Source organism: Podarcis liolepis (assembly GCF_965112155.1).
Source record: "Podarcis liolepis genome assembly, chromosome: 3".
Classification (NCBI taxonomy): Eukaryota; Metazoa; Chordata; class Lepidosauria; order Squamata; family Lacertidae; genus Podarcis; species Podarcis liolepis.
The window spans coordinates 44,936,360-44,950,937 of record NC_139557.1 but is presented as its reverse complement, the minus strand read 5'-3'; the positions used below and the strand labels follow the sequence as shown (position 1 = coordinate 44,950,937).

The 14,578-nt window shown below is 42.2% G+C and overlaps 1 protein-coding gene across 1 annotated transcript in view; it reads left to right on the top strand.

Moving 5' to 3' along the window:
• The first annotated feature begins 5,754 nt into the window (after positions 1-5,754).
• GABRR1 (gamma-aminobutyric acid type A receptor subunit rho1) overlaps positions 5,755-14,578 on the top strand; it is a 36,739-nt gene continuing 27,915 nt past the window's right edge. Inside the window, exon 1 of the mRNA XM_083497568.1 lies at positions 5,755-5,964. Within this exon, the coding sequence (XP_083353694.1) occupies positions 5,843-5,964 (122 nt within the window). The 5' untranslated portion in view covers positions 5,755-5,842. The remainder of the gene's footprint in view (positions 5,965-14,578) is intronic.

The following is a 14,578-nucleotide window of genomic DNA, read 5'->3' as shown; positions in this document are numbered from 1 at the left end:
ATTAGCCAGTACGGTTACCGTACATTCACTTGCCAGGTTCCTTCAGAGAGTAATTCCTGGACTCTATTGCCCAAGTGGAGAGTTCCTAGCACAGTCTGATAGAAGACGGAGAAACTGAAGAACTGACAGATGGCATGAAAAGGAAAGCTGCTGGTGAGAAAGAGCAGCCTGGAGCTGAGAGATTTAGAAAGGGAGTGAGAATGAGAGAGCTGGTAAGAGACAGAAGGAATGCAGCATGATAGAGACAGCATCTTAAGGGGGAGATGGGGCATTCTGGAAGGGGTGGTCCTTACTGGCGGGAGAGCATGAATGAAACAGGGCTGAAGAGAAAAGGGAGTTTGGGTATTGAGGTGCAGAACAGGGTCTGTGGGAGTTGAGAGACAAAAGTGAAATTGAGAGGGAAAGGAGGAAGGGAGGGGAGTGTGAGGGAGGAACATAAGGGAGAAAACAGAGGGCCTGCTGTTGTTTGTGAGGGTGCAAATAAAGCCAGCTAAATATTTGTGAGGGTGCAGAAGGTTACAGTGACAAAAGCAAGATGGGCAACAGCTGCAGTGCAAGGGCAATGTTGTCGGTGTTTTGTGTGGAGATGTAAATGAAGTACGTATCTTGGTTTGAATTCTGTTGTTCTTTTAAACAGAGCAGATCTGAGAAACATCCGGCCGCATTAGCTCATGTTGGCATGTGGCCAATTTTCAGGAGCAGCATTTGAGATTTCTGCTTCTTGACTGCATTCTGCCTTGCTTATTCCCCTTTCTTTATACAGTATACAATCCATTTAGGGATTTACACAGGCTTAGATGCACATGAACTATATTCTGCCTGTGTTTTTATTTTTGCTCTGGTTTCAGGAGACCTGGGGTCATGAGTGTTGTGGCATTTTATTTTCTCCTATAATAACTGCTAGGAGAATTATAAGAGAAGATAAACTGCTCCAACCACTCATATATTGAGAGATTCCCCTGGTTTCACTCTATTTTAATGTAGCCTCTGACTATCCCCATTTACCATTGGAAAGACCCTCAAACACCCAACAATGGTTTTGAATCTGCTTGCAGCTGTGCAGATACCATTATGGCATCCCTCACCCAATAACGGGGGGGGGGGGGCTTTAAATGAAGGTCAGGATACAGGTGTCAGCAGTAAAAAAACAAACAAACCAAAATCATGACCACACAAATCTGGTAAAACTGTATCAGACAGGCTGGGGATGTGGAAGGTACAGTGGTGCCTCGCAAGACATTCTTCTTGCAGGGCACCACTGTATTTCCATGTGGGACAACAAATGAATCAGCTCTGTTATAGCATCCCTCATTTCAAGCGCTTTGATTGTTCCTGACCTTGTAAGCTTTTGTCCCTATAATATTATTCTGTCCAGGGCTGGGAGCTAAGGTTGAGTACAGAACGAGACAATACCACAGCATTTTCAAAATGATAGCTTGCATCATATTCTTATCCTAGGTTAAGACTCTCAGCCATTTTCTTTCTACAAAAATGCCATCTGCTGGTTGTTTTACTGAATTTATTTATTTCTAGGGCTATAAAATATGTATCGCTTTTCACCTGAGCATCCCATGGCATTTCACTCAAGATGTGGAGCCAATAATGCCGTTTTTCTCCTTCAGCAACTTAGATTAATTAGAACCAGGTAGCTGAAGTGATGTGAAATATAACAGGAAAGAGTTTTATCACTGTACTACTGTATCAAACAAACAAACAAACAAACAAACAAACAAACAAACAAACAAACAAGCTGCACTACTGTACAGTATTATTACAGGGATATATGGAAGTCCTAGCACAGAGGTGGGGAATCTGTGGCCCTCTGGAGGTTGTTGGACTCCAGCTTCCATCCACCCCAGCTAGCATGGCCAGTGCATCAGGGATGATGCAAACAGGTGTCCAAAAGCAACCTGTGAAGTGTAGGAGATTCCCCATCCCTGACATAGGTAGTAAGGCACAAATAGAATGAATCTAGAGACTGCTGATTCCAATTAAATTTTCCTGGAGCCTAGAAATGGAAGAATAGTAACTTATGTAAAATGTGGACTATTTCAACAGTGACATGTTAAAATATATTGTCCATTTCAGGGAAAGGAGATAGAGCCTTATGAGGGGGGTTTTCCCAGGAGGTACCCAGCTTGGGGACTTAATACTGTGGGGCTGAAATAGATGTTCAGGTAGTAGAAGCATTTTCATTGTGAAATTTATAACAATCTGGTTGTGATTCTTATGGTATAAGAAGTACTTGACATTGGATTTCCTTCCTCTTCTGTTATGGCTTGTCTGTATGGAAGTTCTTGCCTTTATGTATAAAATAAAGGCAGGAGGGGAGAGGAATATTTCATGCCAAGTACACATCAGCCATGCATGCCTTTAAGATTACGAGACTCAATGTACTGTAATTCCCTCGTAGGAGGGCTTACTACTGGGCTTCTCTCTCACTTGCAGCTTGTTCAGAAGGCTGCTTTTCAGTAAATCCAGGCCCCAATGGGGTTCAACTGCACATCTGCCAATGCCCACAGAATACCCCTCTCTCTTCCTGCCTGCATGAGGTCTGTCTCGAGACCTTAATTACGGTAGTTCTTTTATAACTAAACTGCTCTTCAAATTGCTAACATGTGGGGGACAGAGCAATATAGTACATGTCTAAAGAACCGGAGGGAATTAACAATCTATGCAAGAAAGAAAACAAGGGAGTGACTCATAGAATTGTCGAGTTGGAAGGGACCATGAGGGTCCTTTCTTCCAATCCCCTGCAATATGGGAATCTTTTTGCACAACGTGGGGATCGAGCCCACGACCCTGAGTCTCATGCTCTGCTGAGTGAGTCAGCTTGTCATGAGAACATAAGAAGAGCCCTGCTGGATCAGACCATAGGCCCATCTAGTCCAGCATCCCATTGGTCAACCAGATGCCTATGGGAAGCCTGCAAACAGGACCTGAGCACAACAGCACTCTCTCCATCTGTAATTCACAGAGACTGGTATTCAGAGGTATACTGCCTCCAACAGTGGAGTGTTAAGAAGTGTGCAGTTTGCACACAAGCCTGCAATTCTCACAGGCTAACCTGACACTCGGCATGAAACCTGGAAGCACTCCAGAGTTCATGTGAGAATTGCAGGCTACACACTTTATAACATGAGATAGAACAATGTCATCATAACTAGCAGTCTTTCCCTTCATGAATTTGTATAAGTCCCTTTAAAAACCATTCAAGTCCCATTATTTCTTTTTGGAGCAAATTCGATTGTTTAAATATGAACTTTGTGAAAAAGTGTTTTCTTTTATCTGTACTGAATCTCCCATTCAGCTTCACCATATGTCCATAAGTTTTAGTATTATGTCAAGAGTGGGAGAAAATCTCTCTTTCTCTTTACCTACATCATGTATAATCTTATTCATTTCTGTCATTTTTTTTTAAATTTCATTTATGAATCACTTTCCACGAGCCATTTGAAACATCACATGCACATATATACACACACACAAGGCTCCAGTTAAGGTTGAACACTTGAGCATCCCCGGGGCTGTGGACCTGCTCCTTACAGGGAAGTGCAAGCCCACCCAGGGCAGGACATTTCCTCACTTCTTGGACTCAATAACTTGGGACCCATGACACCTCTGTCTTTTCAGGATTCAGCTTCAATTTATTGTCCCACATCCAGTCCATCAGTGCCTCTGGGTACCAGCCTATCACCTCAATTGCCTCTCCTGGTCCAGATGGAACAGAGAGAGAGTTGGGTGTCATCTGCATATTGGTGCAACAATCATCAGATGCAGCAGCAGTACCTGGAAATTCAATATCACCAATTGAAACTATGGTACCAAAGCCAAGGTGAAAGACTGGCAGTGATATCAGTAATCAGATGGTTGTGTTCATTCAGAAACCACCATGAAAATGGATGACTGATCCACTGAACTGTTGCACAAATACATAGATTTAAAAAATAATAATAATAAATATCAGAAATAAATAGATGAAACGTCGTCTTCCTCTAGGGTAACTGCCACCTGTTATCTGATGGTAGGGCTAAACACTCCATATCTTATTATATTGTGTCGAGGTGCAATGCAATTGTTCTTCTTAACAATCTGATCTGGAAGACCAGGGTTCAAATCCCCACTCAACTATGAAGCTCATTAGGTAACCTTGGGCCAGTCACTGGCTCTCAGCTGAACCTACCTTCCAGGTTGTTGTGGGGATTAAATGAAGAAGGAATAATCGTGTATGGCACCTTGGGTTTCTTGGAGGAAAGGGTAGGATATAAATGCAAGCAACAACAACAAAAGAGGGGGGAAGGTGTGTAATGAAGTCAAATTACATTGCTGCATAGTTGTTTGTATTTGTAAGACCATGCAAACTGTGATGTTTGAGGCTCAGTTTCTCTAATAACACAATGTGTCAGCCTTTGCAATACTAATATGATATTGTTGGCCCTTTAAAGTCTTTCCAAAATCTGGCACCTTGAAGGCAAGCTGCTACTGACCTGGGCCCTTCAACTGCGACAGTCTGGAGTTGCTGCAAACACCCTTTTCCACCATGGCAAATGCAACCAGTAAGGTTTGGGATGCTGATCTCCGCTCCACTGCGTATTCCATCTCCGGGGTTTGGAATTTTCTGTGACTTATTGGGAAGGGAACAACGGGTTCAGCTATCTTGGGGTTAGCATCAGAGGTCAGCATTGTTGGGCATGGGCCAAGGTTCACACCCCAGGAGGAGGCCCATTCCCAACCCCTGGATCCCACTGCCTCTGCTGATGCTCCTCCTTACTGTTATTGTCTGTTCACCTGTCCCCTTTAACAAAGTGAGCAGCAGCAGGAACAAGGAAATGCAGCAGCACCATCTTCTTGCCATGCCTGTTTCCTCTGGACAGTGCATGAACTGGGCTCAAATGGAGAGGGGCAAGTGAATGGGCAGCACTGACAGCAGGGAGGGAATCCCCACCCAAATAGTGCTGAGTTTTCTAAATCCTTTGTTAGCATCCATACCCTTTTCATGAACTGCCAAATACTGGCAACAATACTACCCGAGCCTGTGAAAACTCTTTATCACTTTCTTTTCCTATTAGATTTCCTACTTTGTTGAGATGAGAATAATAAGCTACGATTAGCTTATAAATATCCAGCTCTGGAGATGATTTGAAATTCACTCTGTGCAGACCTTTTATCACCTTATAATTGGATGCTTCCTATATCCAGGCACCCTGGCACACAGTCAGCAATAACGCATAAGCCACAAGCCCTGCACGTTCCTTGAAGCACATCAATAATGGCATCTCCATACACAACAAGGACGGAGTGCTACCAGAGCAAAATAGTATATTTCATGCATACAGTAAAGCAGCGAAAATGAAGTGCTGGTATATGATGCACCCCAGAATGGCTGCTAGTTAAAATCAGTACACAAAGACATCTCAACAGGTGCTCCTGTTACCCTCCCTTCTGTTTAAACTGCTATGCTAGACAGCCTCTGAACAGCCGGACAATCCTGGCTTTCCAAGAGGGGAATGACAAATATCATTTTCTAAAATACCTGAAATGCTTCACTTTAAACCAATTTGTACAATAGCCTGTTTCAAGCGAAAAAGAATAATTGTTCTGTGCAGATCCATGAATTCTACACTGTTTGAAAATCCCTGCCATCTGACGTAGAGGGATTTATAGGTTTAGTGGAAATTGCTTTCCCCACTGTCCAGATTAAATACTGTGGGATGATTTTTCGTATGAGTAAACATCCTTTCAATAATGAACAGACTGATAATGTCTTAAAAAGAGAAAAAGGATCTTCATTTTGGTTTTCTTCTTTTGTGGACTATTTCCGGACATAAGACCAGAGGATATCATGTTGACTGTTCATAAAATGCAGTTTAGCATTTTCTTGCTGTTTTGGGCATGGGTTTTGTCCACAGAATGCAGAGCTCACTGGCAAGGGAAAGAAATTCATGAAGTCTACAAGAAAGGCAGGTGAGTTGAATTGTCAATCTTCAGGGTGAGAGATGATGCAGTATTTCAGATGAACAAAGCGGCCTTAATGGGTCAAACTAGCTGCCTCACATTTGTACAAGAGATCTTCTGTTCTTTGCTTTTAATGCTTTGTGTTGCTCCCTTTTCATTTAGTGTTGTGCATTTTTACAACTCAACATACCAGATGAACAAATGAAAATTCAATTTACTATGGCTTTCTAGCTTTATGGAGGAGAAGCAGGAGGAGTTTAACTGGCATTTATTAATCAATATTTTAATCAACGTATTGATGCTACTGAAGGACTGTGACTAGATATATAGATATTTTACAAGATATTACAGACAGATTCTAATGTTTTTCAGTTTCAAATTTTGAATACATACCCAACACATAAAGAGGTATGTTGTTTAAAACTGCCATGATAATCTTCTTTGAGTGTCATGCATTCAACTTTATATGTATATGCCCATTATAATTATTAATATTTACTTATATTGTATTAGTGTTTTGAAGGGGAAATCAGTCAAATCAGATGGCAAACTGTTGTGGAAAAATAGGGAAAGTTATAAAATTCCCTCTAGATTCCTGATCTGCTTATTTCTACAATGAAGATGCGTTATTTTTCTTGGGCTGATATAATAAGTAGAAAACATACAATTGTTGGAAATCGGAAGGGATACTGATGGTCCATATATTTTTATCTGTTCAGTATTTCTAATATTAACTGCCAGTTGCCCAGTTCAACATTTTACTGTGGGCGAGCAGGGTAAGTGCTTGTGCAGATTAGATCAGAGACTGTGACATTGTAGTTTTCATTACAAAAACTGTTATCTAAGACATATGCTAAGTAAGATAGCCATAAGTCTCTTAATTTTAAAAACCAGTTTTACATATTATTTCAGCATAAGCTGTGAAAATGATTGTAATTAATAGAGTTGAGCGTGTTGTTGGTGGGGAGAATCTAACATTTTTAAAGCAATGTAACCCCACTGATTTAGGAAGGCCAAGAGGTTCAGTTTCAAAACTATTACTGCAGTATCAGTATTTGTGTTAATAGTTTATATCCTAAGATAAGTTAATTTAAGGAAGTTTGTGGAAGGAAAGTCCCCTCTGCATCCCATGGAAAGCCTCTCCAGAAGGCCAGGGGGGCACAACCTGAACAGTGTGGGGTGGGCTAGAGGGTTTTGTGGTAGAGGGAATTGACCTATATGAAGAACTCTGCCTGATGTCAGGGTCAATAGCCCCCTCCCGTAGCAACCTCTTGAACATGTGATCACACAAGAAGAGCCTGCTGTTTCAGGCCAATGGGCCATCTAGTCCAGCATCCTGTTGTCACAATGGCCAGCCAGATGCCTGTGGAAAACTGGCAAGCAAGGTCTGAGCAGGAGAGCATTCTCACCTCCTGTGGCTTCTAGCAACTGGTATTCAGAAGCAGTAACACCTCTGGCTTTGGGGACAGGCCATAGCCATCATCTCGCAGTGGAAGGACCCCTGACACTCCGAAGAGGCTTTTCAGGGGCCTACACAGCGGAATAACTTTTCTTCTATTAACTCCCATAAATTATATTCAGATCCAAGCCTATGAAATGCTTTCAGGGCTGGTATCTAAATAGGTAAAGGAGATACCATTCGCAGCTGAATGATTAAATTGATAAATTGCCACAGATACTAAAGAAAAGTGACATTTGCTAATTTTTACTGCCAAATAGATTAATACAGTGTAAGCGAGTGGAGCAAAGCCTTCAGAAACGTGTGTGGCAAAGACACTTAGGGTGCAGTTCTAATGCTGCTTACCTGGAAGTAGCCTCATTGAATTCAACAGGACTTACTTCTGGGTAGGCAGGTTTAATATTGCACTGTCAGGCAGTGATCTATGATGTCAAAAGGGTGTGTATTATAATTTAGTGATTATTTGCTTAATATTTGCTTTTCAAACACATACACCACAACCACCTGGCCTAGGACAGGCCTTCAAGGACATAAATCGCTGTCCTTATGTTCTCTTCTGAAATGTTGGAAGATATATTGATGCTTAAATTGCCTGATCCGGTTCATGCTTTCCAATAATCATACTTTTGTGTATGCTTCAGCTGACATCGATCTCAATCACGCTAATTTCCATTTCAAATTGTTTTCCATGGCATGTGGGAGCACAGAAAAGAAATGGAAAGCTACAGAAGTCTGTGAAAGAAAGCAGTAATTGTTGGCCCAACAGCCAATTGGCAAGACATAAAGGACTCATCAGGTGCCCTGTGTTTATTCCAGGAGTTCTGAAAGATTCTATTAACTGGTTGCATATTGGAATGACATGCACCTGATATAGTCTGGGCAGAGAAACTAGACACAGGAGGGGACAGCTTGTACTTTCTCCCATGCTCTGCAGGAGGCTGGGCAAACTGGACCTAAGAGCACATCAAAAATTACAGATAGGTTGTCTAGTAACAGTCCAGAGCAAGAAAACAAATAAAAACAGAGAGATGAGAATCTTATATATTCCACAGAATAAAGTACTGGTTAAAACAATTCTAGCAGACTTGTTTCACACCCACACCCATACCTCATGTATGGGACTTGCTAAATATGCCTGGCCCGTCAAAAGAAAATTAGGAAGCTTACATTTGTAAATCATCAACCAAATATGTACATCGTAATATGATGCATGAAGACTAAGGGTAGATCAGGATTTGGCTTCCAGCGGGGAGGCTGTTTTTACTGATAAGAAGAAGCATTCCTTCATGAAATGGGAATGTTTTGTTGGAGTGGGCGGGGGGTGGGCAAGACCCAATGTGGTGCTGATACTGATGTATTGAAATCAGGACATTGCTTTTGGAAAGTTCTCGCAGACCCTGGAAAAGGGATTGTTCACACTGGATCAGGTAATGGGTGGAGACAGGGTACCTACTTTCCAATTCCTAATATAATAAAGCTACTTTTATTTTCTTAGGGCAGGGATGGGAAACCTGTGGCCCTCCAAGTGTTGTTGGCGCAAGCCTGTCCCGCCCTTCCCCTTTTCTGGTGCCAAACACTGTGCGCACATGCACAATTGTAGATACATTGAACGTGCACAAAATGGGAGCTGCCTGTACAATACTTCCTAATTTTGCTTTTGGTTTCCTTTCAATATTGAGTTTGAAACAAATTATACTGACAACAATGTATCATGACTGTGGCCTTGCCTTTTTCTTTCCTGATAGTGACATATTAAAAAACATCACCACCCAACACAATTTTGCCCTGAAAGATTTTTATTTTGCAGCTGTTTTCAACTTTGTCTCTGGTTTCTAGAAAAACCATGAGTTCCATGGATGGCCCCACCATAAGGATGCTTTTCTTCAGTTAATTCTAATTTGATGTACTTAAATTGTCCCATTCCAGCTAGTGTTCCCATGAGAAGACGCCAAAACTATTCAACTATTATTTACAGCTTTTGCCAACCTGGTACCCTCTAGATGTTTCAGCCCATTCCAGCAAAAAACAACAACATGGAAAATCCAGCATAGAGATAACAACTAAAACCAATATAAAGCCATCAGTGGGATAAGGTTGGCCTTTAAGTAGGGGTAGGGAAGCACCTCAGCAACAGGCTGTCTCTGACTTATGGCTATTTGTTTCAACATCTGAAACAAGTGTATGCCTACAAGTGTAAATGAGTAGGAAGCTCACCGTGCAGTAAGGAAACATGCAAAGGCAAGGTTCCTGAGTGCGCAGAGGTGCCTGCCATCATCATCTAGATGGCCAGCACCAACGTGGACACTGATTTTGAGGGGGGATAAATCAGGAGGGTCAGAAGAGGCAGTAGCACAACCCACAGGTGCTAGACCAAGTCCAGTAAGCAGAGACCTTCAGAATCAGACATGCTTGGACTGGAGACCCCTGAGCTAGGACCACCAGTCACTGCAGCTTCCAAGCTGGACCCCATCATGAAGCCAGAACCATTGCCTTTAAGGGCCTCAAATGCCACTGAGAATGTTCACCACAAAAGGTAGTGTGCTCAATTAAAAGGAATGGAGAGACGGCAGTGTATCAGACTCCAGGACAGAGGGCTGAACCTGTAGGAGTCCTGGGAAAGGTAGTCAGGGCCAATAGAACAGCTCAGTTCCTACACAGCACATGTTGGAGTTGTCTTATCTCAGGGTCCTGTCCAGGGTCCTGAAATATATATATCTCTGGTCACCATTACTTCCTGATTACTATTATTGACCTTTTGAATTACACTGCCTTTGCTTGTCAGTCTCTTGCTCTTGATACTTGCTCAGGATTACTGCTAGACCTGCTTCTTCCAGACTCCACTGTGGGCTCAGTCTTGAAGTTGATCCTTCTGCCTGTGCTCCTATGGGAATCTAATCTGCCCTGTCCCAGTTTTGTTGGAGTTTGTATGTTCCCAGCACTGAGAAATAAGGCAATACATATTTCTAGGGCCTTAAATATCTTATTTTCCTTGTGTGTGCACTGCCTTCTCAGAAGCAATTCCCCCTTCCCCCAAGTTCAATGGGACATACTCCTAGGTATAAGATTTTTTTGGCCTTGGATAACGTTGGTACGAATGGTACAGATGTGGTGAAATAACTAAACAATGTTACTACAAAGGCTAATGACCCTTGGCTTAAGTAAACCCCCCCCCTCACTTAAATCGCAGTATTGTCTCTCAAGTAGGTTCAGTATCATTATCCATGCCTGGCTGATGGAAAAGTGACATCAGAAGACAGGTTGTGTTGGGGCACAAAGTGGTTCAGCACCCTCTGCCCAAACACCTCTTCTGCTCTGTAAATCGTGTCCCACACACCACTGTCTGTCTCAGGAGGGGGGAACCTCTACCCTTCCAGTTCTTGTTGGACTCCAATACCCACCAACCCCAGACATCACAGCCAATGAGAGATCAATTTTTTCCCTGATCCTTAGTTCCTCCAGATGACATGTTTATTGAGCTTGCATAGCCTGATCTGCTTGCACAAAGCTTACATGGAAGTTATACCATGTACAGTCTTTATCGAGCATTTGTTCTGATTTGTGGGGAGGCTATATGCCAATGAGCATTCGTTCTGATTTTCTTGCCACTATGGTTATATGGCTCCCTGTTGATCAGTCTTCTATCCCACACTTTGCATTTCCTTGTCACTTGCTTAACTGCAAAAAGTCCTTTAAATAAAGGTGGATTTGATGTGCCAGAACACTCTGATCCACTTTATTTGCTCAAATCTAACCTTGTGGTATACAGTTGAATTCCTCCTTTTTGCAATTTGAATTGCAAAAAGTACTGATGGTCCGGAGGCAACCCAGTTATTTTTCTAATAGAGCTTCCTTAATTTCCAAAAAGGAGCAGAGTCTCCTTTTGACTGAGTTTTCTTCTTTTACTGCACCCACAAGTGGACATCTTATATAAATGACTGGGTGAGGCAGAACAGTTAATGGGTGACAACTAAGGTGTAACTGGAACAGAGCCTGCTTTGCAGTGATCATGAAAATTTTCCACCATTGCAACTTCCTGTGTACAATCTTGGCTCAAGCTAGGACAGGGATAAGGATGGGGATTTGCCTTAAAGAAGGACTAGAAGGGTTCTGAAATGAATTCTTTTACATGCACAGGCTGGAAAGACTGCCAAAGGGGAGGAAGGTGAAGTGGGGGGGAGGGGGGACTCCCACTGCCACAGAGCAGCCCCACTTCGTTCCTGTGCTGCCACTAGAATCCCACTGTGACCCAGATTTAATCTATTTTTACCTCTCTTGTTTTATCGTCTTCCTTTTTTCTGCTCTGCATTTTCCTACTGCATCATTTCTAACAGCAGTCACACCTACTAATCTTCCCTGTCCTTAGCTCTTTGCTCTACTGCTGATAGTTATTATTTCCCTTATGAGTTGGTTCTCATAGAATTACCCCAAAGCAATTCAACAGTAAAAATATGTAAAAAACAGTAAAAAAGAATTTCAAGTCTAACACAGATACAGACTGGGATTTTTATTTTTTATTTTAAGTGATCTTCACTTAAAAGTATTGTTGGGAAAGGAAGGTCTTCAACAGGTGCCAAGAAGATAATAGAAAAATACACTACGAAAGACTGGAGAAGTGATACCCATTTCCTTTTACTTTTTGTAGGTTGAGTTTATTATTAACTCCTTCTTCCCCTTGTGATTTTTTCTCTGTGATGGCACTTGGTAAACTACTTGTTCCTCCAGCCCAGAAAAGGAAACCTGCAGCCTTCAACACATTATTGTTGGACTTGAACTCCCACCAGCCCCACTCAGAATGGCAAATGGTTAGGAATGATGGAAGCTGCAGCCCAATAACAACTGAAGGGCACAGCTTTGCCATCCTTGCTCTAGCCTATGTACCACATTTTCTACTTGGTGACATTCCTGCTGAGATACAACAAGCTACCACCACCCACTTCCTGCACTTTCTGTAAACAAGTGAAGACATTTTTGTTCCAACAGGCTTTCACAGCTGGACAAGTGGGTCTTTACCATGAGTGTCCTCTTGTTAGGGTTTCAGTCTTTTTCTAAATGTACCTGTTTTGTGTTTTTAACTATCATCTATGTAAACTGCCCTGAGAAATCAAAGATGCTGATGATAATTTATTCTTTCTACCACTTGCACAACCTAAGCATCTTTCCACTGTCACCATCTTCCCGCTTCTTGAATTCACCCTAATGCATCTCTCCATCTCTACTGAGAGGACCTGTCCATCTGTCTTTCCTCCCGCCAACATTCTTTCTCTCTCTCTCTCTCTCTCTCTCTCTCTCTCTCTCTGATTGGATTTTTTTATCAACTTTTATCAGAACTGGGATGGGTGGGGGAGGAAAGTTTTATGTCATTCAGAAAGATAGTTGTCAATATTGTGTTGCTTCCAGAGATTATGAAAAAATGAAATCGATAAGATTATATGATTTGGCTTACTTTTTGCCTTCCTCTGCTGTACATCTTGCAATGCTTGACTGAGCTATTTGAAGTTATTCGCTCATCAAGCACCTTTTGCAACACCCTTTCATTGTGGTGTGCAAAACTGAAAGTTAGGCTCACAGGATAGGATCCAGAAGAAAGAAGCTTGGCAGCAGTACTGGAGTCACTGTAAAGAACTTGCAAGAGATTGTGCAGTTCCTTGTGCAAAATTGAAGCACACCTCAGAATTTCAGTTCCCTTTTCATGTGCAGCTATCCTTTGCTAATTCAGAAAAGGCCTCAAGAGCAACCCAAATATTATTTCTGATTAACAGTGGGAAAATTATTCAATAACTTCTTTTAAGGTAGTGATTTAATTAAAGTAAAATAATACCTTCACGTTCTATTTGTACCATAGTTACACTTTCGGAAGACTGAAAAAATATGTTCTCCCTGATAGGGAAGTGATGATTGCACCAGGATTTAAGAACGATTGTTTCTTAAAGTGCTTGTAACTTCCACTTTATTAAGTAACTATCACTTGTAACACAGAATCCTGGAGTTGTGGACATTTCTTTTCCTTCTCATCACCTCTTTAGACCTTTTCAGTCCTAGTATTGCCAGTGCTTAAAACCAAAAATTCTCAAAGTCGAATGCGCCCTGAGGCCAGGGTTTATGTTACAGGGGGACAAGCCTTATGTTGGGAGGAGGGCACAACTAAGCTGTCCACAATGCGACTGGTCAGTTATTTAAGTATTTTTATTTACTTTATTTTATTTACTTGGTTATGCCCATGCCCAGCATTGGGCAGAACGCAAATGAAATTTGGGGAGAGGGAATCCAACAGTTTTTGGTGGGTTGGGTTTTGGGGAGGATAACCTAATGTGGAAGTGTTTTTCCCCCACATGTATGAACAAAGCCCAGCAGTAAAGCTGTCTATTCACTTGTAAAAAAAAACCAACAAAAAAACACCTGATCCCCTTTACCTTTCCTGCAACTGGACCATGAACAAAAACCCAAGTTTTTCTTTGATTGGTTGAAATACCTACGATTGAGGGTGCTTCCAGATCATAGCTGTCAACTTACAGATTTGAAAATAAGGGACCAGCAGCCTTGAAAATAAGGGACCTGCAGCCTAACTTGTTCCAGGCACTCCAGTCTTCCTGTCCTCCTGCAGTCTGGTCAAACTCATGCTGGGTAGCTTCGAGAACACTGTCCAACCAACTTTGTAACCAGAGGTTCAACTGAATAGAATCTGAATCACATGCACCACAAGGCCTATGCAGCCTCAACTTAAGATGGCTCCCCGGCCTGGCTTTGCACTGCAAAGTTTGCAGCAGCACATGCAACAAAATGGCATCCAGCATTCAAAAACCCCCTCAGCTTGCATTAACTAGCCACACACAAGGCATGCAAGCTCCACCCCCCAGTCGTTCTTAGACTTCTTATTGGGTGAGCAACACGGCCAAGCGACACAGCTGGAGCCTCCCTCCTCCCTGGCCAGCAGGGAGGGAGAGAGAGGAGCTGCTTCCTTTGAAATTTAAGGGACATCATTTAAGGGACATTTAAGGGACATCCATCAATAAGGGACAGCAGCGGGACATGGCACTGGAATAAGGGACTGTCCCTTCAAATAAGGGACACTTGACAGCTATGTCCCAGATGGGTGTTTATTGTGGGGTAGGCACACCTCGCACATGCATATATTTTTTTACAGCATCTACATGACGTTTCTGGCAT